Raw genomic sequence first — 23,716 nt, forward strand, 5'->3', positions numbered from 1 at the left:
CAATTTATCTCCTTTTAAAACCTATCTATATACAATATAAAATATAACATAATTTGTCACAGTATATTAGTAAGGTTTTATTTGTAACTTGGGGGGAAGGGGAGTTGATAGTGATGGTGGCATGGTTGGTATAGCGGTTAGCACAGTGCTGTTACCGTGTCAGCGACTGGGGTTCGAATTTAAATTTTGTAAACTATGAGAATTACCTGATTAAAGTGAATTTTACATTATTAAGAACTACAATACTGATTTTGTTTTACAAATTACTTTACATTTTACACTGTCTTTTGTCTTTTATCATTCTTAATGCTGGCCTATTGGTTAGGCAACCGGAAAATTTGCAAATCAGGCATCCACAATCCCCATAGGTGCCAGATACCAGGGATTTTTCTGTAATTAGTTTGAGCTATTGATGTTTCCAGTGCAAGGTTAAAGATTGCTGGGTTAATGTATTTTAGATCAAGCTCTTTAATTTGAATTTCATCTCTTTGTAGGACTCTTTATTCAGCTATATGCATTGAAGTGGCTTCTTCGGGATTTGTAGTTGCTGCTGTGGAACACAGGTAAAGAATAACATTTTACTTCCTAATATTAAAGCAATTATCTGAATAATACCTGATAGAAAGTACCACATAAAATAAGAAGGTGTGGAATGGTTTTGCTTGGTTAATCTCGCCCTAGTGGGTTGTTATGATTAACGGTCTATCTTGCTTGCAAGCACATACAAGGAATTTGACAGATTTCATGGGTAGGATGGGTTGGTCATCTCATTATATGAATCAAGACAGGTAGATTATGAAATAATGTTTTTTTTTTAAATATTATTTGAGAATGGCTTCTGCCTTCTACTCCTTATCAGTTGCAAGATTTTAGGTTTTCTTTTCAATTAAATTGCAGCAGATTGTTGACTTTAAACTTGCAATTTGATTGCAAAGAGCCAAGGATGGTCAGCAATATTTATAACATTCATTATCTCACAACACTATTGTAACATCAAATTCCCAACATTAACTGTTCTCCAGTACAGAAATGGTTCTTTTGGCCCACTATGTCATTGCTGACCTTTTTATCCTTCTATATTAATGCTATGTGCCTGCATTAGAGCCATGCCTTGCCTATCTAAGTGCCCTTCTTAAGGTTGCTTAAATGAAGTACAGTACAACTCCAATGATCTGAAATCGGATTCATCAATATCCAAAATAAAATGTTAAATTTCCTATAAATAAGGATATCAAAACAGATCAGAAATCTGACTTCACAGGTTGAAAAATACTTTACCCGACATGGAAAGTAGAATGACAATTGTCCTAGTTTCAGTTAACTCCCTCACCTCTCTCTTTCAATTTCTTCTTTACCTTCCCCTATTGACTTTTTTCTCCAACTCTCCCTCTCAAGCAGTCAGAAGAATCCCCTCTCCCGGCGTCCTCAAGGAGAGCGGCCTCCTGAGCCGGAGTGGGGGCCTCAGGCTCTGAGTCAGGAGCAGGACCTTGGGCTCAGTGGCATTTCCTCCCCTCCTCTTCCCTACTTCTCTCCTCAGCACACCACAATTCCCAATGCCAAGCCCTCCCCTTGGCCTACTACCGCACACGCACACCAGACTCCTCAGTGTGCATGTGCAGTAGGCCTAAGGGAGGATTTGGAGTCAGGACTCGGGTGTCAGCTTCTCCAATGACTGGGGAGACAGGAACCCACCGACTCATCAGTGAGTGTTCCACTGGCCCAGGAAGCCTTCCCTGGGATCAACAGCAGTGGTGGTGATGTGTTGGAGATGAGCTGCAGGGGTTGAGAGGTCTCGATAATCAGTGGTGGTGTTGCGGCCAGCATTTTTTTGTCGAAATTAAACATTTTAATGCTTAAATAGCCTTCCCCTGTTGTTTGTTGGTAGTTAAAAATTGATACAAATGATTTGCTGTTGCTACTGGGCTGTTTTTAAAAAAAAAAGAGCAGTTCGTCGAAAAAAAAGTTCATCTGACATAGGCCCAGTCCTGACCTTTTCGGATAATTGGAGTTGTACTGTAATTGTATCTGACTCCACCACCTCTGGCAGGGAATTCCAAATATAAACCACAGTGATTTAAAAAATACTTTCCTCTCAAGCTTTTTGAAATGCCTTCTTATTTTGACGCCTCTGCCATGAGGAAAGAAAGATTTTGACTATCCACCCTATTTGCACCTCTTGTAATATTATAAACCCCTATCAGGTGAAACCCCCCACCACCTCCTTTGCTCCAGAAAAATCAAAATCAGCCTGTCCAATCTCTCCCCACAATCGAGATAACATCTTGGTACACTTCTTCTCAATCTCCAGCACAACCACATCCTTCCTATCCTACAGAACTGCAACAATATATATCTGCAACAATATCTAGGAGTGGTCCTGCTGCTCTACTGTCATGTTGCAGCTTAAAGTCCCATTTTTTAAAATATCCTATGCTTAAACCTATGAAGGCTAGCATCCAATTTTATCGCCCTCTACCTGAATCCCTTGTTCTTTCTGTTCAGCAACATTCCTTAGTGTCCTGTCATTTACTGTAAATGTCCCATTCCAATTTGTCTTCCCAAAAGTCACCTCACTTGTCAGGATTAAATCTTATCTGCTGACAATCTTCCCAACTTTGTATCTGACCTGTATCCTGCCGCAGGTTTAGACAACCACACCAACACCAGCTTTTGTGTCATCCACAAACTTGCAAACAGTCTCTTGTACACATCCAATTATCCAAATGATTCAAGTCGTTAATATATTATCACAAGACCCATCACTGATCTGTGGCACAACAGTGGTCATGAACTTTTAATAATTAAAGCATTCTTTTGCCACTATCCCTTGCTTCATATCACCAAACCAATTTTGGATGCAATTAGATACCTTGCCTTAAATATTATGCACCTTAACTTTCCAGACCAACCATCTGGAAAAGACTTGTCAAGGATCTTATCAATGTTAACACAGATAACTCTCAATCTTCTTTGTTGCCTCCTCAAAATGATGTGATAGCACTGTGGAGAGTACAAAGGAGATTCACTAAGATGTTGCCTGGAATTTCAGTTACAAGGAGAGATGGGTGAGGTTGAGTCTGCTTTCCCTGGAATGAAGGATGTGAGAAAATATGATTGAGGTATCAAAAAAATACAAAAAGAGTAACTTCAATAAACTTTTCTCCATATCAGAGGGAAATAAAACAAGAGGACCAAATGGTTTCTATGCTATATGACTTTTCTGGGGGGGGGTGGGGGGGGATCATCAACAAAATTAGTGAAATAGGATTGTTCCTACAGAAAACCAAGAAGACTACCTCTAATAAACCCCTGACATTCCACATGAATACTACCCCTGTAGGTTTTCTCCAACAATATTTCTATGACTGATGTAAGGCTCTCTGGCCTGTAGTTACAGGACCAATCCCCACTGTGCTTTTTGAATAAAGGAACAACATTAATTATCCTCCTATCATCTGGTGTCTCATCTGTGGCTAATGAATATGGAAAAATCTCTGTTAGAACCCCAGATATCTCCTACTTTCTCTCACCCCCCCCCCCCCCCCCAACCACCCCCCAGAGCAACCTGGAGTGCATCTCATTTGGCCCTGGAGATTCATCAATGTTTTGGCATCCCATGATATTAACATCTCTCTTTTTTTGATAGTGACCTGCTCCAGATCAGGCACCTCCCCAAACACTCTCTGCTATTCCTGGATGGATACAGATGAGACTTTATTAAGACCTTCTCCACAACATCTGGCTTCATTAACTACCTTGAAACTTGAAGAATTCTAGTCACTGTTCCCACCAATACTTTTATTACTTGCCCAGTTTTCTTCCCCAGTAGTAGTTTCCAATATTTTCCCCAACACTTCACTGGACACACTTAAATTCTGCCCATCTTTTGCTCCCCCTCTCACTGCTGTTTATTTTTGGGGTTATTTTGTTTTCAGTGTGACTAATTTTTCTCCTTTTTGACTTTTTTTAATTGTGTCATTTTAATGACTAACTAGTGATTTGTGGTGCATTTCCAGATTTGAAAATGCCTTCCCTGACCTGAAATGCATTATCGTATTTATTCCATTTATCTATCTATTTATTCATTCAATCTAATCATCAATTTATTTATTTATTTCATTAATGGTAGCATCAGTGCAGCCCACCATTCAACTACTGACACATAATCTGGTCCACGCATGGTAAAAGGTTGTGTGGTCCCCCCCCCCCCCCCCCACACACACACACACACCTTAGGATATCCTCTCTAAGAACTGCTTTTTATGTTCTTTCTAATGATAATACAGCTTGCCCTCCTTTTGGATTCCCCTCTCATTCTAAAACTTCTGTCTCCAAGCTGAAGACCTGCCGTTCCCTTTCATCAACCAAGATAAAGAATGAAACATGGGAAAAGCTATGCTCTGGAACTATGAGAAATACAATAAACACGAGGTTACGCATGAAACAATATAATTGGTTACATAGGCTCTACACCACACCCCAAAAGATAAATAAATGGGACCCAATAGTATCAGATAGATGTTTTCGCTGTAAGGAAGAAACGGGAACAACAGTACATGCAGTTTGGGCATGTGAGAAAGTGGATAAGTTTTGGGAAGATCTAAATCAGGTATTAAATAAAATCATAAAAAGCAACATACCAAAAAATCCAGAGATCTTTCTTCTAAGTAATATAAGAAGTAAAGAACTTGGACTCAATTTGGATGGAGCACAAAAAAGATTTATTATGATAGCCTTGGCTGTAGCAAAAAAATGTATTATGTCAACCTGGAAATCAGAAGATAGCCTGAGAATACAGTAATGGTACATAGAAATTAATAAATGTATTCCATTGGAAAAAATAACATATAATTTAAGAAATAACATCACAGTATTCGAATAAATTTGGGAACCGTACATGGAACACAACAGAGAAGTCCTACCGTGGACCTCCACTCCCTAAAATGACAGAATGAGAAGAAGATGAAATGAACTGACCCAGTATGTAAAAGTAGATGACACAATTTTCTTGTTTATTTTCATTGTGTGATGACATTGTTTAATGGGTTTAATGTATATGTTGAATGTTTAGTGGGTGGGGAGGGGGGTGGGAAGGGAGGGGGGAAAAAGGGAAGAAAATGACACTGTATATTCAAGAGGGAAATATTTATGTGTATTTTGGTCAATATGGTTTATGGTGTGAAAAATAATAACCACACTTCTATGACTGCAGTAACACCATAATTTGGTGAATCATTTAGCTTATCTGATGACTGTGAGGCTCCTTGCATTAAAGTAAATGTAGATGAACCTGCTGGCTCTTTCATGTTCCTAACCTGCCTGTTTGCTCTGACTATTGGGTCTGCTTGATTTATCCTAATTTTTCTCTCCACTGTTGGGATGACTATTCTTCCCTTTACTAAATTAATTTAAACCCTCCAAAGAGGTGAAGAAAAACCTCTCTGCAGGGATATTGGTCCCCCAGTTGAGGTGCAAAGAGTTCTTCTCGTATAGCTTCTATCAACTCCAGAAGCAATCTCAGTGATAATAGTACCTAAGACCATCCCTCTGCAACAGGTCTTTAGCCACAAGTTTATCTGTCCTGTCACCTATTTCATATCCTTATTAAAATAAGGCACATGGAGTATCATTGAGATTAGTATAAAAGTATATTTGGGATTATTTTTAAAAATAATAAAAGCAAAGAAAAAAAAGTTCATTGAACATTGTGACTTTCTAGCTGAAATATTTTGCTGATGTGTGATGTTGCAAAGGGGGCAGACAATATTTTATGGTTCACTGCCAAACTAGCTAGAAAAAGGCATTAAACCTCTGTGTTTAAATTAGTTGTCTTGTACACACAGTTTGTTCTGGAATAATGGATAGCAAGTACATCCAGACAATAATAGAATTGCAAGGTCATCAATCTGAGTCAATGGTGGAGCAGCACACAATCGTTAAACGTATCTGAATTAATTCAATGCATGGGGCTTTAAAGTTCAAGGTGCCTGTTTTCCAACATTTCTATCCCCTTATAAAGTGAACATAACCATTTGGATAATGTAAATTTACCCTTGCAGAATTCATAAATCATTAACCAAATTTTTAAATAAAACTTGCATTCCGATTTTATGTAGAAATTAAAGTTAAATAAATGAACACAAAATGAATTGTTTTTCAATTCTCGTTTACTTGTTGCATGTACAGATGACGTGATTTATTGTGATAGAAAATAATGTGTTGGTTCCAATAAAATTTCTGAGTAAGGTTCTTATGAAATAAATCTGCCAATCTAGATCTTGTCCATAAATAAGTCAGCCCATTAGGAACTGTGTAGTAGGTACCAAGTTGCCCAAAATTTTAGGTCATGATTTCACAAATGGCAATAACAAAATTAAATGAATTACAACATCACAGATCAGGAGCACAGTAAATGACCCCAACAGATTCACAAATGAAGACGAGAGTTGTGCTATTGTGGTCGGTTGTACTGACATTGCTGAGGCCAGATGACAGCTCTCAGGTACCACCTCTTACTTCTGCAACAGGATCGTACCAAAGAACGCCAAGCCAGCATTCAACCAGCATCAGAAGGTACCATCTCTCACAATATGCTGTTTAAACTGCTGAGTTTCTACAGCACTGTGTTTTTACTTCACTTGGAAGTACTGTTGGTGGGAAGGGATGAGTGGATGAGGAGTCCTGGAGCAAGGACCTCCTGGTGACCAACAATTTTATTTCTATATTCCATTGCCTCAGACATGTCTGTCCATGGCCTCGTGTACTTGCAAACTGAGACCACCTGTAAAATGGAGGAACAATACCTTGTGTTCGGTCTTGGAAGTCTCCAACCAGTCAGCATTAATATCGACCTCCAATTTCTGTTAACTCCAGCCCTTTCCCATATCTTTCCCTATCCCCCTGTCTCCTTCCTTCTCCTCTCAGAGAGTTACCCTTATCCCTCTGCCTTCTCCCCATCACTTCTCACCCTTTTTCTCTTCTATCCTCCCACCTGTCTCCACTGTGATGTCGTGAAATTCAGTGTTTTGCAGCAGCATTATAATGCAAACATGATGTTAGCTTGTGCTCCACCCCTTCGCCTTCCTCCCTCCCCCCCCCCCCCCTCACCTTTTCCAGGCATCTACCTTTTTTTCTCATTCCTGTTTGAAAGGCTTAGGCCTGAAAGGTTGGTTACCTTTTACTTCTGATGGATGCTGTGTAAATTGCTCCTGCATATTTGTGTCTTGCACTTGACAGCATCTGCATTTTCTTGTTTAACTCCAGCAGGTTGAATTTTTGCTGGCTTGCAGCATCTGCAATCTCTTGTCTGTACTCTCAAGGTGCAGCCTATAGTACCCCCTGCTGACAGACAATGAGTCTAATGCAATTGAAATGAGGAGTTGAAACCAAATAAACTTCAGCGAGTGGTTCAGAAGGAAACCATGAGCAAGGTCTGTCCCTGACTTCAGCACTCATGCAGGGAATTTGAGTAAACTGGAAATCAAGAGGCTGATGGTCTACTGCAGTATTGCACACAATCCAAGGGCAGAATTACATCATGGTCAGCTGAGAGCAATAAATAACATTTTGTTTATGGGCCAGGTATGACTGGTGGAAGTAGCATGCTTCCATTCATTTGAAACTGAATGAAAAAATGTAGTTTATTCAAATTTAAAATGTTTTGAATTAATTTTCATTTGCTAAATGTATTTACAAATGTTAAAGTTGTTTAAATCTATTTTAACTGTTCTTGAATGTGATCATTTGAGATGTTTCTAAACAGTTACTTAAATACATTTGAGCCCAGTCTCTGTTCAGGACACCCCACCACCAAGGACTGCTGAAGTGAGAAAGTATGGAGTTTGATTACACACATTACAATTACACTTTGGATTAAACAGAAGGTTGCAAATTAAAGTTGAATGTGAAGTAGTAGGTGGGGTGAAGCACAATCCACACAACAGCACACCTCCGATTTGATCCTAGTATGTTTGGAGTGTGGAAAACTGTAGAAAAATGTTACATTGTTTCTGTTCAGCCAAACTAAGTTTCAGCAAGTGTAATTTTTAATGTGCATTTGGACTTGTGCAGATCTCCAGGTAATATTGTTTGCAAGGGAAATTTATAAATGCATGATAAGCAATGTCTAAAACTATTTATTCTGCTTTATAAATTATTATAGAGCTGCTAATGCCAACTTTACTCTTCCTTTTCTTAAAATAAGTGGATGACTGGCTTAAGCACTGCACGTTTTTCTCATCCTTTAAACTAAATTTTGTAGATTATATTTCAGTGAATAAGTCTAATCTCAAAAAATGGGGGTTGACTTATACGCCAGATATACTTAAGACCTTAAATTCACTGGAGAAAAAAAGATTGAAGTCAATTTGGCATGGTTGATGTTGGAAGCACCTCCCACTGCCGGCGCCACCGCACCCTGACACCTCCCCACTGCTCCTACCTGGGACCCTGACGTCGCCATTGCCACTCCTGCCTGGTAGGCCGAGGTTCCTGCTCCTGCCAGGAGCATGATGTCGGTGCTCCAGCTCCTAGCCAGTCGGCTGAGGATTTTTTTTTTACTTACTTAATTTGCAGCTTTGTTACTTGCGATTGGGATGTTTTAAAATGTTTTGGGTTGTTCTGGAAGGCCTAGACAGCCTGAAAAATGGAGGTTGACTTATATGCCAGATATACCATAAAACCAATAGGTGAGGTTAAAAAAAAAGGGGTCAATCTATCTACCAGTCAACTTGTATGCCAAAATATACAGTATATGAGTTTTGCATGGGCTGCTTTGGCAACATTGTCAATCCCTAATTGGACCTAAACCCTAATCAATTTTACAATGGTGACCCTGATGAGTCAATGAATAGAGTTTGCAAATATTACACTGTAGAGTTGGCTGAGCAACACCAGTTTAAAATTTTCCTGATCTTAGGTCTGTAGGCTAGTAGCATCAAACCACATGAGGCAGAGTGCAGGTAAAACACTAGTTTTAATAGACTGGTATACAGCTAGGCTTTGAAGCCTTGGTCTTGCCTCTGTACAAGCCTAGGCCAGAATGAGGAGGAAGGGCTTATTTTCAAGGTCACCAGGTGAACCACCTAGTGGTGAAATGACATCATGCATGACATACCACCACAAGGTCATCAAATGATTTCCTGGAGAATTATTCAGTACCTTTTTGTTATTTGGTTCCAATGATTTGAAGTTGCTGCCTTCACAGTAATGTTAACTTCCCATAAAAGGAAACAAACATCAATTGCAATGGGCCTGATATTGGTTTCTTTACACCAAAACTGTACTTTATTCACAAATAAATTATTTACAAACAAGAAAACCGTTAAAGTCTTTTACACTCACAATGCCAGTCATATCTAGACATTCTCACTGATGTACATTGTTACATTTGTTCTCTCAATACACTGTTACCACCCCTTTGGCACCTTGTCATTTCTTGTCCTCCCCATCTTTGTAGGTAGAGTGACTTCCCCTCAGTCTCAACCCCTCAATGCCAGGTAATGAGAGGACTCTAGACTGTGGCCATAGGCCATATCTTGTTGGATAAGTCTCACCCTTTGGAACCCTAGCCCTCGCTTCCTACATGCCTACTTGGGCTATGAGAAGGATGGGCAGGAGGTGTCCACGAACAACATCCTTGACAATAAGTAAAGTCAAGATAGAGTTTTGGCTTCCATCAGAACTGTCATAGATTTTTAAGTTTTTTAATTTCTGACTGATGAAAAATTAAAGCAAATATAATCACTTTGTTTCCTCCTAATTTGGGGGCCTGGAATTGCCATTGGTTTCATTAAAGGGCTCGGTTCCTGTGTGAGGTCTGATGGGTAAAGGGTCTGTGATTCAGTTTCTCAGCATAACAGGACAGTTTCTGCTCAATTTTCCGGGAGTCCAACAGTTGGATATAATAACAAATACTAATGGATCAGAGAGCATGTTAGATGTTCCATGATTTCAATTCAGATGGCTGAACATAAATGGTTCCCTTAAAATTTTCCTTTATGCGGATTTAAGTAAAGCAGTGATGGGTAGAAGAAAACAATTCAATCCAGTGAAGACAATTCTTTAGAAGAAAGGCTGTAAGTTTACTTTTAGATATCCAGCTACGTTGAAGGTATTTTTGGTGAACGAACGAAAGTTCTTTATGGATGAAGAAGCAGCACAAAGATTTGCAGAATCACTTCCTACTATTAAAGAAGAGCAGCAAGAATGGTTGAGTTTAAGTCCTCAACAAGAAGTTCAAAGAGAGGTGCTGTGGGTCCAAATTACATTGGAAAAAAGCTGTGATGAAGCAGATTGCAAGCTGTCAAAAGGAGCCTCAGCTGAAGCTGGAAATTCAGATGGTAACATCCTTAATTGACGATAATCAAGTTAATGTGGACCTTGAAGAGCGGGTGATTTATCATTTCCTAATGTATAATTAATTCTTTCCCTGGGGGGGGAAGCATTGAGTGTTCTTCCTTGCTTGCTCGAACTATTATGTGCCATATCGTGGCAGGTGCCACAGCCCATACAGTGGAGGGAGATAGTGCTGTTATATTTTTATTCTGCACTCTATAGTTTTTAAAGTATTTCTTTTGTTTGGTTATTAATGGATTTTTCTTCTTTTAATTCTTTTTCTATTTTCTTTTTAAGGGAGTCATTTTGAGATGATAAAGAGACCTGAGAGAACAGAATTGGAATAGATTTTGATTTGGGATAATGGATGATAAAAATAAATTATTTTTTTTTTAGCTTTAGTGTTAATGGGCCAAATACTAAAATTAAAAGGAAGAGAATATTACATTATATGGAAAAAGATGAAGGTTGATTTTGCATTTTTACAAGAAACTCATTTGACAGAAAAGGAACATTTTAAATTAAAAAGGGATTGAGTGGGCCAAGTTATTGGTTCATCTTTTAATTCTAAAGCAAGAGGAGTGGCGATATTAATTTTTTAAAAATTATCAGTAAAAACTTTTTGATACTATAATAGATCCTGTGGGGAGATATGTTTTGATTAATTGCCAGATTTATTCGGAAATGTGGAACTTATGAATATTTATGCACCAAATGTAGATGATGGAGATTTTATATAGAATACTTGTTTACTCTTGGCGGAAGCACAGGAAAAGCATACATAAGAGGTCAAATAATAAGTTACTCGGCTAAACTTAAAAAGGTGTAGCCACAAGCTACTCGAAGAAAGACAGGGGCCAGCGCCATGTTGGGGATGCTGGCCCCTATGCTGCCTTAGCTATATGACTGCCAGTTCACTTGCTGGGGCCCATGCCGCTGTGTGCTCACTGCCTGGAGCACTTGTCCAATTGACATGGCGACGTGCCACAACAAAGGAATATGTAATAGAGACTAATCAATCAGAACAGAACATGGGTAAATTAGAAAAAAATCTACAAAATAATCTTTCCTAAGAAAGGAAATAACAATTAATTAATAAAAAAAATTTCAATAAAACAACTATCCAGACAAACAGAACTGAAAATAATAATTCAAAAAACTAAACAGAGATAGTATGAATTAGGAGAAAGAGCTCATAAAATTTTAGCATGGCAATTGAAAGTGGAACACGCACCTAGAGTCATTAATGTAGTTAAAAAATACTTGGGGACTATTGCATATAAACCACAAGAACTATATGATGTATTTAGGGAATTTTATTTTGAATTATGTCATTCGGAATCAGTACATGATGAAAATAAGATTGATAAATTTTTATCTCAAATTACTCTACCTCGTCTGAATGATGGGGAACAGAAAGATTTGAATGTCGTATTTACAGCAAGGGGTAATGAGTTCAGTGCAAAATAGTAAATCGCCAGAAGACGGATTTCCTGTAGAATTTAATACCTCCCTTTGATGGGAGTATTAAATTATGCTATGAAGGTACATTCTCTGTCAGAATCCTTTCTAATGAGAATCATTACAGTAATTATGAAAAAAGATAGAGATCCAATGAAACCAGCATCTTATCGACCAATTTCATGATTAAATGTTGATTATAAAATATTAGCAAAAAGATTGGCAAAATATTTATTGAAATTAATACATATGGATCAAACTGGATTTGTTAAGGGTCAGAAAACTACAGATAATGTAGCGAGGATTCTTAGTTTGATACATTTAGTTCAAAAAAAGGCAAGACCTGAGTGTGGCAGTTACTTTGGATGCTGAAAAGGCATTTTAGAAGGATTAGAATGGGATTTCCTCTTTAAAGTTTTAGAGAAATGTAATTTGGATTCAATGTTTATAGATTGGGTTAGAATGAAATATTTTAAAAAAACCTATTGCAAAGGTAGTGACAAATGGATAGATTTCAACATCTTTTGAATTAATGAGCTCAAATAGACAAGGTTGCCCATTGTCACCAGCTTTATTTGTTTTAGCAATAGAATTGTTAGCTGAATTAATAAGACAAAATTCAAAGATTGTGAGTATTAAGGTGAAACAAGAATATAAAATATATTTATTTGAAGATGATGTTTTGATTGATTTAACAAATCCTTTAATTTCTTTGCAACAACTTAAAATTAGAATAAAAGAAAATGGAGATAAATTGGGATGAAAAATAAATTGGGAGGGGAGTGAAATTATGTCTTTAGTTAATAGAGATTATCAAAAATGTAAGGAAGTAATTGAATCTAGATGGCCAGATTTTGAAATAAAATATTTAGGTATTTGCATGCATCAGATTTGACAAAAAAAATTAAATTATTTATTTTTATTTTAAAAAAAATTAAAGAAGATTTTGAAAAATGGAATACTTTGATAGGTAGAGTAAACCATATTAAGATAAATGTTTTTCCTCAAATACAGTATGTATTCCAATCTCAATTACTCAAAAAAAAATTAAGGTATTAAATGTGTGTTAGAAAATTTTTATGGATGGAAAGGAAAAATGGCTAGGGTTTCTTTGGAGAAATTGTCATGGAAATACTATTTAGGATGTTTACAGTTCCCCAATTTTATGAAATTTAAAGCAGCATGGTTGAGATTTATTAATGTATGAGTTAAATAATGTTCCAACATGGGTAAATAGAGAACTTGATAAAATAGGAGAAACTGATCCACACCACTTTATTTATAAATGGAATGCAAGATTGTTAATAGGAAATAAATAAACAACCACGCTGAAACATTTAATTGAACTTTGGAATAAAATTGATAAAGAGATTGGAGGAAGAGGTTTAATGTCTGGAAGAACATCTTTGTTTCAAAATAGAATTATTCCATTTTTTATGAAAAATAAGTTTTTAAAAATCTGGAAAAATTATGGTATTATGAAAATTAAAAATTGTTTTGAAGCTGGGAAATTCATTACTTTTAGTAGAATGAAAGAAAAATTTAAGTTATTGGAAAATACATAATTTTGTTATTATCAAGTTAAGAGATTCTTTTGTGAAATTTTTGGTCACGATTTAGTATTACCAGTAGAGACAGAAGTAGAATTTTTATTAAGAAAAAAGGGATCTAAAGAAATTTATTTCAGAGATGTATAAATTATTACAAAAGAAGGCTTGAAAAGGAGTTCATAAATCAAGACATAAATGGGAGGTAGATTTAAATAAGCAAATAGATGAACATAGATGAATTCAGATATGTAGAGAGAGCATGAAAAGTACAATAAATGTGAGATCAGTTAGTTGCATAAAAGTTGCATAATATGAATTTATATTTTAGATGTTGCCAAGAAATTGGTACTTTTTTGCATTCGACTTGGCAGTGTTCCACAATTAAAGCTTTTGGCTTGATTTAAATGTATTACTATAACTTGGAAGTTGGATGTGGATCTGGGAATGGATAGATGGCAAAGTTGTATTTCAGTTGAGACAATTACTTACAATTTAAGAGATAAATATATTTTTTGTGAAATATGGAGCACTTATTACAGATTTTGGATATAAAAATTTGAATGAATCTCAAACATTCCTTTTCTCTTATAGGAATATAAATATTGGAAAGTGAATTGCTTCTGTAGTGGTTTTCTTGTTCTCTTTTTTTTAAGTTTATAGGGGGTGGGGGGATTTAGAGGAGGTTTTTCTTTTGCATTATTTTTAACTTTATTTTATATAAAATAACACATGTATTTGGATTAAGTTTGAAATATTATGATATGTTTGTTAAATAAAATATTTAGAAAAAAACAAATGGTTCACTTTACAGTCAGCAAGATTTGTTTATATTTGCAGATCTTCACAAAAAATGAAAATAGAATGAAAACTGATTTTTTTCTGTATATATTTGACAGTGTTTTAAATTTATACTGCATCCAGTGTTAGTAAATTAATGGATACTCACAGTAAATTTTTCAAGAATTACAACAGTGAAGAATTTTTTTTTCACATCAGTATACAAAAAAGGATTTTAGTAAGCTTGTGCACATGTAGCCAAGGTGTAGACATGTAGGAGAATGGAGATGCTGGAATCTGAAACAAAACCCTATCTGTAGGAGGAGGAAATCAGTGGGTTAAGCAGTATCAGTGGGAGAAATGAATGGCTGATGATTCAGGCAAGAACTCTTCATAGCGGGTTCAGGCCTGAAATATCGACCGTTCTTTAACTCCTACTGATGCTGCTCAATCTACTGAGCTCCTCCAACAGATTGTATTTCGTAGCAGAGTTGTGACTGGCTGCATTAGCGTTAGACTCTGGGAGAATGGGGCGTGGAGACACAGCACTCCCCCGAAGTGACCTACCATCCAGTCCTATTACGGACACCTCTGTACAGGCTCTAAACAGCATTTTAAAGGAACCAACGGTGTTTTATTTAAAATCCTGCCACCATGGGATCTTAGCTCAAGATGGTAAAGCCTGTGTTCAACAGCAGCCTCAAGGGGTTGCAAACTCTGGGGGAGTAGCAGACTGACTCAGGGCACCAGAAACAGGGAAAACATCCCATGTTGAGAATGAGAAGTATTGTGACCACAGTGGTGGACCAGCAAGGGGTTCAGTGGCTAAAGGAACACACAGGCAGCAAACTGTTGGTGACTTGTGAGCGAGGAACCCCCATAGGCTTTGGGCTGCTAGTGACTTGAGACAAGGGAATCACACAGGCTATGGGAGACTGGCTCATGAGGACTGGGTATCAGTACAATGAATCGAGAGGGTGTTGAGGGTAAGGAGGACTCCTGAAGGCTTCCTCATCATTGTTGTAGGTTTGGATCTAGTTCGGTTTGCCAATGGATTGAACTAAACTGGAGTCTTGTGCGGCTGAAAAGGTAACGGGGGTGCTGGATGCAAATCCATGGACACTGTCTCTGAGGGGATTCTGTTTTGCTTCTCTTTCTCTGTCTCTCAGGGGCACCAAGCAATGCTAATGGAAAATCTTTGCTTTGGGACAGACTAAAAGTAACGTAATATTAGATGACAAAAAATAGTATCTGATCTGTATTGGTTAAGGAGTAGTTTGATTTAATAGCATTTCAGCTTTCAACAAAAATCTGAAGAAGAATGTATATCTATATTATAAAATGTTAATTTGAAAATATAACACCTGGGTTTTATTTTTATGTACTTTCAATAAAATTATGATCTTTGTTCATTTTCAGGGATGGATCAGCTTCAGCAACCCACTACTTTGAAGATAAAACAGCTTGTGAAGTGAAAGAACCTGCCTTGTCCAGCAGCTCAACACTTACACTGGATCAATTAGAGGAGAAATGGCTTTACTATCAGCCTCATAAAATGGGAGAAAAAGAATTCCCATTCCGAAATCTCCAGGTAAGTTGACATCGAATTGTCCTTTCAGTTAATTTTGTTTTGGTTGAGAAGAGATTAAATGCAAAATATCCTGGGCAGACAATTTAATACTTTAAAATGTTAAAACTTTGGAGGGTGTTTAGTACAAAGCTGTGTAAAATTATCTTTGGATTTGGTTATCCTGGTGACTATTTCCAAAATCACCTCTGAAAATCTGTGTTTTTCTTTCCTCCCTTTTGAAATGTGCTTTTCTCTTCAGCTAACAATTAATCCTAAATGTTTTAAGATGTGTACTGGAAGAAATTCGACCTTGCATCACTACAAATTGAACAAAAGTAACACTATCAGAAACAACTAATTTTATTCCATTTAAATACCAGTATAATTTGTACAGTATTTTAACATGCAGAGTAGCCAGCAGGTTTGTGTATTGTAAGGTAAAACATCATGAGATGGGAATGTGTAGGGAGTTACCCTGTACAGGGCAGTAACAAGAAGGGGAGGTGTCCTTGTACTCCTGTTAGGTAAAACATCATGAGATGGGACCGGAGAAGGAGTCACCCAGTACTAAGGAGTAACAGAATGCATCCTTGTACTTACAAGATAAGAGAGACATTGATGGATTGAGAGGCAGGAAGCTAGCAGGGAAAGGATAGCAACAGTTTTAGTCATTGGACAAGTAATGATATGATGATGTTCTAAGCACATATCCAAGGGTATAAAAAATCACCATTTTGCTGATAACGGCAGAATGCATTCTCCGACTAACTTTGTTAGTCGCAAGTGTTACAATCCGGTAATAAAGAACAAAGAACCCTGATTTCGACTCAGCCTGGTGTTTGTCTCACTCATTCATGAACAAAGCAGACCTAACAATATCTAGTCTTGGAGTAAAAACAAGGTCATGGCTTTCAGCTGTGGAGTGTTAATGAAATACAAAGTTAATTATTCTTGCATCCCTTTAGTCAAAATATCCCACAGAAATCCAGATAGGATTTAAGAAGAATAAATTCATGTTGACATTTGGCTCCTTCAATTTCTTAGAAGAAAAAGATAACTGATTAGGAAAACCTGACAATAATAATCTGTATGTTGTCAAAATGCAGAGATAATGTTTTGTAATCTTAAAGCTCATTGGTTTGGATTTTGCTTGGAGAAACACTGAATACACATTAAAGCCATCAGTAACATCAAATGTCAAAATGTGACATTTCATCTTATTAATGTATTAACATTCTGAGGCTTGCTTTATTAATAATGTCAATATCAGAAGAAAAGCAGAGAAGGCCTCTGATGCAATAAAACAGTGTAAGGGAAATTGAAGTCGCAGAATATGTGAATTTGTACACTGCATATCTGGAGGAATGTGTGAGTTGAGTGAAGAAAAACCAGAAGCTGAAGGCTAATATCATTTGCTAATTAGTGACAGGCATTGTGTTGTATGCAAGTATCTTTGCAGTAAATTGGTATTTTCATTCTAGAATTTATGACTTCAGACCCCTGATGTTTCCCAATTATTCTGGTTTTAACAAATGGGCTTTTCATCCCATTTTAATCTTCTTGCACTCTGTTGCAAAACTTGTCCTGGGAAGTGAAGTATGTGCATGCAGCAGATTTTCTGCAAATTGAGCATTTCTGTTTGTGATCGAAAATTTTGGTGCAAAAGACATCTAGTATCATGTTATGACCAGTAGCCCTTCCCTCATTTTTCATCTATAAAACAGATGGAAAATCCCTTCTGCAAACTCTACCTGTCTGATAAAGAAAAAATATTGAACAATGGTATATTCCACAAGGTATTCTCAATTTTTGCCAGGAGTTTTGGAATGATACTTTCCGAGACCTGAATTCTTACTGCTATTGTTAGTGATCTTAATCAGATCCAGCATTTAGGTCTGAACAAGACAGATAAATTATAAAGGTTTACTTCCACTCTATTTTTCTAATTTTGTGGGCTGTTGTGTGTTGGGTATCATCAGGCCATTAATGAAAAATTAAATAGAAAAATTGGATGGGAGACGGCACAATTCTGAGATAACAATTCAAGATGAAATCTGTAGTTACCACTCATTAATTTTGATTCTATTCAGTAAATAATGGTATGGAATAGGTTAATCATTAACTGTATCTGAACAGGTTTCCTAATTTAATAACGAAGTAATTTGTAACAATATGAAAACTTTTTCTCTTTTTGCATGTGATATACAGGTACATCAACGAGCAGAAGAATGTACCAAGGCCTTAAATCTGCTTACTGATATAAATAAGGGAAAAACTTTCCAGAATGTATTTCCATTAGACTTTGATTTCACAAAAATGAAGGTATGGCCATGTTTTTATCTTTATTACTATATAGAGAGCATGTTTTTGAATTCTACCAAACCACTTCAAGAATTTGATATCAGGATTTAAAATCTTCAAATAATGGTCATATAAAGACTCATCTTGGATCACCTCTGGCCTTTACAGAAGGAAACTGCTTGTCCTTGCCTTGTCTGACCTGTACACAAACCCACATCAATATGACTAAATCTTAATTATACTGAAGCAGCAGAACCACTTAGTTGCATCAAAAAATATTTTTTTGTTCAAATAATGGGATTACAACCACATTTATGGTTTACAGATGAATAGGACATTCAAACCACAGAGGCTGGAGTGCAGTTGACATTCCACAAGATTCACTGAGCATTCTGATAATTGCAGAGTGTCCATCGTCTTTCCATAAATTTCATCAACCAAACCATGCAAGGGAAATAGAATTTCCAGTGTGCCTACAGTAACCACTATCAATGTGCCACTAATTGGAAGTTCTGAGGCAATATGCTGCAATCGCAGATTTGTAATCATTTTGCCATATATTTACACAAAAATACTAATTGAGCATTTTGAGCAGAACTTTTCTTGAAACTTGCTCATAAAGTGCTCTTAGTTTTCAAAAAAGTGCCAGTGCAGTGCAACTTTCCTTAAGCCACATTTGGAAGAATCTGGGGAGGGCGGATGTGGGGGGTGGTGGGAGGTACATTCATATCTGAAATGTAAACAGAAATTGCTCAAAACCCTCAACAGGTTAGACTTAGAAAGAGGAGGTGTCAATGTATCATCAGATGAAGATTCCCATTGTGGAAGGGTCCTCTTTCTCTTTCCATAAATAAGTACCATCTTCTGAGTGCTTACAGCATTTTCTGGTTTTATTTCCGTTCTGAAATGGCTCATCAAGCTGATATGGCTCACTCTATTTCTCTTTCCACACATTCTACCTGATCTTCTAAATTTTTTTTGCTTTTTTTAAACCAAAATGTAGTATTTGCCTGTCTCACTACTTTATTTGTACCCAATGCTTTCCTCTTATTATTCATGCATTTCTTTATATTCCACCAATACAATACAGTAAAACCCTATTATTTGGAATTCAAGCAACTGGCATAAAAATAGTGGAAAATGGGTTAAAAAAGTTTTAGCAGTTAGCTCACCAATCATGCAACACACAATCTCAAGCAACTGGCAAATACACCCACCTGGCATGTACCAATCCCAATAGGGTGCCAGTTATCCGGATGTTTTACTGTACATTCAGACTACGTTATATCTCCAGTCTTTGAAGAAACTGGCTTAAATGGATCTTTTCTCTGGTTGGCAAAATGTAATGTGGTGTGTCATGGATTAATCTACAATTTGAATTAATATTTGAATGAAAGCTCTGAATATGTGATTACTAACATTTCTGATGACACAAAGTAGGATATAAAGAAAACAAAAGGAGCCCACAAAGCAATATAGATCTGTTCAGTAAGTGGGCAAAGATCAGACAAATGGAGTATTATGTGGGAAACTGTAAAATTGTCCACTTTGACAAGATTTTAAAAAAATTAAAACAGTGAAAGATTACGTAGTTCTGTGATTCAAGGGGATCTTTATGTCCGCATGCATAATTCTCAAAATGTTCATATGCAGCTTCTCCAAGATATTACGAAAGCTCAAAAGTTGTTATTTATTCCCAGAGAAATTGAATACAAAAGGTTGTAATTCAGTTATAAATTGCATTGGCAACACTTCATCAGCAGATGAATGGAGCAGAACCTTTCTCCCTTGACAACGGTGTGAAGCAAGGCTGCGACCTCGCACCAACCCTCTTTACTATCTTCTTCAGCATGATGCTGAAACAAGCCATGAAAGACCTCAACAATGAAGATGCTGTTTACATCCGGTACTGCACGGATGGCAGTCTCTTCAATCTGAGGCACCTGCAAGCTCACACCAAGACACAAGAGCAACTTGTCCATGAACTACTCTTTGCAAACGATGCCGCTTTAGTTGCCCATTCAGAGCCAGCTCTCCAGCGCATGACATCCTGTTTTGCAGAAACTGCCAAAATATTTGGCCTGGAAGTCAGCCTGAAGAAAACTGAGGTCCTCCATCAGCCAGCTCCCCACCATGACTACCAGCCCCCATCTCCATCGGGCACACAGAACTCAAAACGGTCAACCAGTTTACCTACCTCAGCTGGACCATTTCATCTGATGCAAGGATCGACAACGAGATAGACAACAGACTCGCCAAGGCAAATAGCACCTTTGGAAGACTACACAAGAGTCTGGAAAAACAACCACATGAAGAAACACAAAGATCAGCGTGTACAGAGCTGTTGTCATAACCACGCTCCTGTTCGGCTCTGAATCATGGATTCTCTACCGGCAACACCTACGGCTCCTAGAACGCTTCCATCAGCGCTGTCTCCGCTCCATCCTCAACATTCATTGGAGTGACTTCATCACCAACATCGAAGTACTCGAGCTGGCAGAGTCCGCAAGCATCAAATCCACGCTGCTGAAGACCCAACTGCGCTGGGTGGGTCACGTCTCCAGAATGGATGACCACCACCTTCCCAAGATCGTGTTTATATGGCGAGCTCTCCACTGGCCATTGTGACAGAGGTGCACCAAAGAAGAGGTACAAGGACTGCTTAAAGAAATCTCTTGGTGCCTGACACATTGACCACCACCAGTGGGCTGATATCGTCTCCAACCGTGGATCTTGGCGCCTCACAGTTCGGCGAGCAGCAACCTCCTTTGAAGAAGACTGCAGAGCCCACCTCACTGATAAAAGACAAAGGAGGAAAAATCCAACACCCAACCCCAACCAACCAATTTTCCCTTGCAACCGCTGCAACCGTGCCTGCCTGTCCCGCATCGGATTTGTCAGTCACCAACGAGCCTGGAGCAGACGTGGACATACCCCTCCATAAATCTTTGTCCGCGAAGCCGAGCCAAAGAAAAGAAGCAGCAGCATATTAGTGGTTTATTTTAAAGAAGATATTCATGTATTTGAAGCAATTCATTTATTTACTTAACCTACTTGGAGTGAGGTGGTTGTCTTATGGGGAAAGGCAGGAAGGCTAAGGGGGTATCTACTAGAATTTGATGCTTTTCATTTCCATCCTAAAGGATGAATTGAGAAATGGAAGTCAATGATTTGTAATTAAGGAGTTTGTATGTAACATTCTAAATGCAGTATTATGTAACAATAATGAAACCTTTACCTTACACTTATTTTTAACCAAGGTCGAGTGAAATTTTTCTTGAGAGTTCTGAGATATTGTAAGTTCCTTCCTCCAGAGTGGTGGAAGCATCTTTGAATATTTTAAAGGCAGAATTGGATACCAAGAAAGAGCACTGTTAGTGGATAGGAAAGCAGAATTGGGATGTGTTCAATCAGCCTTGATCTTAATAAATGAAGTAGGTTCCAGCAGCTGCATGCCTTGTTCTTTCTAATTTGTATTTCTGTTTAAATGTAATTAAGAACCTACCTCTTGAAATCAGTTTAAGGAAAGATCATGATAAGATCATAGGGTTGATATCAGTGGTGCAGTTTTTAGGATCTTGCTGACGATTTTCTGTCGTATCATGTCAGTACATTAATTCTCTGCATCCCATTCACCCAGATGTATTTTTATTTACAACCAAATTTGTTTTCTTTTATGCAGAAGTTCAACCATCTGTTCAGTGTCATGGATATTTTCTCATCTTTCTGCTTCCTTCACTCTTTCCCCTCTTAGCTGTTGTTCCTCCTTTGAACCAGACCATTTTATTATTATTCTTTAGCCCTATTGCATATTATTCATCCACCTCTGCTCTCTCACCTACATCAAAACTTCATTTTTTCAATTTTTTAAAAACCATCTTAGTAAATAAAAATGATCAAGAATCAGCATCATCCCATGAAATATTAAAAATAATATGAATGGTTTATTTTTCACTTGTGTTTCATAGTGATACATAGTCTAATAATGAATATCATATAGGTATCTCGAACCTAGTGGAAAGCTCGCTCTTAATAGACCAAAGTCCAAGCAAGATCCTTTTTTTTTAAGACATACTGTTGGGTCAGGTAAATGAGCTCCACAGAAAGTAATCAGGTTCTACAGTCGCCTTCTTCTAGGCCCCTCAAAGATAGGTTGATTGCATTTGACTATGACTTCTGGTTATGTATTCCATAGATCTATTGGTTCTCTTAAGTATATTTGCCTGTAAAAGTTATGTATTGCACTGAAGGAAATATATTAATCATAGATTCTAAACAAATGTAAATTTAGAGCATTTTTTAAAAGTTTTTAAAAAATGTAAAAAAATCTTTTACAATTTATACCACTTTTTTGTAGGATTGTCTCGATCTGTGTAAAGTTGCTATCATGGGCCACTCATTTGGTGGTGCCACAGTTCTTGATTCACTTAGCAAGGAGGTTCGATTTGGGTAAGTCTTGGTAAATCTCAGCAGTATACAGTGAAAATTACGTGGTAAATTATTAGTAATTCAAGGTATAGTGTCCAGGGTAGCCTTTACTTGAACCATGGTGTCTGCAGACTTTTGTGCTTTACACCAGACTCTATAATTACTGTTAATAGACAGTCTTTTGTAAAATCTCATCCAAATTAAATAAATTTGCCCAATGCCTAACCTAATTTTTTTAAATCTTATAAAATTAATACATGAGTGATCTGTTTAGAAAACCTGTTTCATTTCCCATCAGTGTTGATTTTTTTTAACTCTCAGATTAATTAAATGCTACAACCAGTCAAAATATTTTATAAATATTTTTAAACCAATGTACATGAGAGCAAAATCATTAGTAAAACAAAAGTCTGCAGATACTGGTTGAAGTAAAAACACAATGCTGGAGAAACTCAGCAGGTCAAATAGTGTCCTTTATATAGCAAAGATAAAAATATAATCTGTTTTGGGCTTGGCCCCTTCAACAAGGTATGGAAAAATGTCAACAGGCGTCCAAACAAAAAGGAAAGGGGAAAATACGATCGCAAATACAGGAGGTGATTGGTGTTGAGAAGACATTGTTTACTCCTCAGTGCTGATCTGACTATGGACTTGGAACCACTTATCAGCCAGTTCTCATAATCCTTAAATATTTTTTAGATTGCCTCTTATCCTTCTAAATCGCAATGAGTATAGTCAGTCTCATCAAATTTCTCCTTATAAACTAACCTTAATTTCTAGAATCAACCTAATGAAGCTTGAAGTTGATTTGTCCTTGAGTAAGGAGACCTTAACTGCACAGTATTCCAGGTGCACCCTCACCAGAACCTCCTGCTCATAAATTCAATCCCTCTCGCAATGAAGGGCAACATCCAATTAGCTGCTTTGATTTCCTATTGCACCTGCAAATTAAGCATCTACAATTCATGCACAAGCATTACCAAGTCTCTCTGTGAAACATACTGCAATCTTCATCATTTAAATAGTTGTTTTTCTTTCCAAGTGAATGACGTCACATTTATTGATGGAGTACTTTATCTCAATGCAGACTTTCTGCATCCTCTCCATTATTTGCATTTCCACTCTACCTTATGTCATCAACAAATTTGGATGCACATTTGGTCCCCTCCTCCAAATCACTCATGTACATTGTGAACAGTTGTGAGACTACCACCAATCCTTGCACCACTGATTGCCAATCAAACACCCATTTATCTCAACTCTCTGCCTTCTGTTTGTTACCCAGTCCTATATT

General features: G+C 37.2%; 1 protein-coding gene across 4 annotated transcripts in view; it reads left to right on the forward strand.

The window, feature by feature from the left end:
• Positions 1-23,716, forward strand: part of pla2g7 (phospholipase A2, group VII (platelet-activating factor acetylhydrolase, plasma)) — an 89,744-nt gene that overhangs the window by 52,925 nt on the left and 13,103 nt on the right. For all 4 annotated transcript variants that reach the window (XM_069886383.1, XM_069886384.1, XM_069886381.1 and 1 more), the window contains exons 5-8: positions 495-563; positions 15,543-15,714; positions 17,902-18,015; positions 22,352-22,443. In XM_069886383.1, coding sequence (XP_069742484.1) covers positions 495-563; positions 15,543-15,714; positions 17,902-18,015; positions 22,352-22,443 — 447 coding nt within the window. The remainder of the gene's footprint in view (positions 1-494; positions 564-15,542; positions 15,715-17,901; positions 18,016-22,351; positions 22,444-23,716) is intronic.

The sequence above is a fragment of the Narcine bancroftii genome, chromosome 6 (genome assembly GCF_036971445.1).
Source record: "Narcine bancroftii isolate sNarBan1 chromosome 6, sNarBan1.hap1, whole genome shotgun sequence".
Lineage (NCBI taxonomy): Eukaryota > Metazoa > Chordata > Chondrichthyes > Torpediniformes > Narcinidae > Narcine > Narcine bancroftii.